We start from the raw sequence: 1,746 nt of genomic DNA on the forward strand, positions 1-1,746 counted from the left end.
TTGGACCGAGCTTTTGACTCACTTGCTGTATATAGATGTGAGACTGGCCGTTATCAATGCGAACTTAGGACTGTCTTTTAGCTGACTTATTCTATGTAGATGTCTGACTGGCCCATGTGAACTTTAGACTGGTTAGTTATATATAAATGTCAGATTGGTACGAACTTCGCACCGAAGAACTTTGTCTCTTTTTTCTTCCTGAATTCCTCAACGTCTCACCTTCATGTTCAAGTTTGGTTTCCCCCTGACAAATAAGTCACTAAAACCTAGTCTGAATGACTCAGATTTCCATTCAGTTTGCAGTTATATAACCCTGCAATATGCTACAAAATCATGAATTCCATCTTAGTAGAGAGAGCGACAATCTTGATGAAGGACTCACGAGACACTAATCCAGGTGCCAAACCGCTTCCAAGGTACACGACAATTGAATATACGCCATCTGGCACTTCTCAGGCTTCACCCGTCTTCCTGTTGGTCATGCATTGACGTGCTTACATCAACTGGGGTGGCAAGAATGACTACATGTCTTCTTCCAATTTCTCCTAAGACCCTCTTGTCACTCCAGCACTACATCCTGGGGCTCTTATTAACATGTAAACAGCCTAAAATGTCGAAGAACACAAAATCCTCAGCAACTTCGGGTACACATCAGAAAGCCGAAGAAACAGAAAGGTCAGAAAAAAGTACCCCGGAAGAAGGTCTACATGCCTCCTTCTAAGCCAGCCCCATCGCAGCCAGATCCAATGGATACTCTCGGCCCTATACATAGACTTCGCCCGGAACTAGTCATCATTTTTCGATCGTGGGGAAAGAAGAATCCCCTCACGAAGGGACAGGCCCTGGAAGAACTTAAATCAAAATGGATCGATGAAAGTTCAAGGAAGGGGGATGAGAGCGTAGAATGCGATGCACTTGTCATGATGCTACTAGTTTGGGTGTGTCGTTTGGCAACCATGATCCGTATCTCGACATTGACTGTATCTGGTTTCATAGGGCTCCTGTATTCTTTGTACATGTGCGCCGGATCCGCCTTTTGGCTGCTGCACCGCATGCACCTTGGATTCCGGACCCTGAAATCCATGGTCTTTGGCATGGGCAACCTTCAGCACGTCAGGTCACATGGGCATTATTATCTGTGCTGCCATGACGTTACAAAGGTGATCTGTTAATTATTTCTTCTGTTCAAGGCACTGAGAAATATACAGGCGCTATTGGGGCATTCATTCCTATACCGAGCATTGTTTTACTTCGTTTTGCAAGACGGACTCGGGAGTTGGATGGCACGCTTTGTTCCAGCCAGTCTTAATTTTCCTTCCGTCTACAAAATATAAGTAAGCTAATTTATGTGTTTGCGGATTCCAGTAGCAAGGGAAATGGCGTGAACATGACAGAATACTGTGAGCCTTTGCGAGAGTGAAGATTTGGACACGATTGTTTGAGGCTTTTATCATGCTCCACAAACATTGTGGCAGGTCTGGCGGGCTCATGCCCAGAGGGTCTAGTGGATGCATATCAATGATTCGGAAACGTAGCAGCGTAAGGCGCTTACCCCGAATAATATCATCTCCTCATTCGACTCGGAGGTTCTCTGGCTGTAACGTATCCGGGTACACAGCCAGAGGGACCGAGAGGTCGCACTCTTGAAAGTAAATTCATGTGCGATCCTCTCTAAAAGCTTGTGTGTGGTCCAAGGACAATGCCTATGCCTTTCACTATTGAGATGCATTAATTCTCAAGGTTACG

The 1,746-nt window shown here is 45.4% G+C and overlaps 1 protein-coding gene across 1 annotated transcript; it reads left to right on the forward strand.

Moving 5' to 3' along the window:
* Positions 1-707: 707 nt before the first annotated feature.
* Positions 708-1,150, forward strand: EDB93DRAFT_1259287 (uncharacterized protein; the record flags this gene model as incomplete). The annotated part of the gene is made up of 2 exons (XM_041454162.1): positions 708-940; positions 997-1,150. 2 exons carry the CDS (start codon positions 708-710, stop codon positions 1,148-1,150), a joined length of 387 nt encoding a protein of 128 aa, XP_041300466.1.
* Between the last annotated feature and the right edge of the window lie 596 nt (positions 1,151-1,746).

This window comes from Suillus bovinus, assembly GCF_016758785.1.
Source record: "Suillus bovinus strain UH-Sbo-P2 chromosome Unknown EDB93scaffold_557, whole genome shotgun sequence".
NCBI classification, from domain to species: Eukaryota; Fungi; Basidiomycota; class Agaricomycetes; order Boletales; family Suillaceae; genus Suillus; species Suillus bovinus.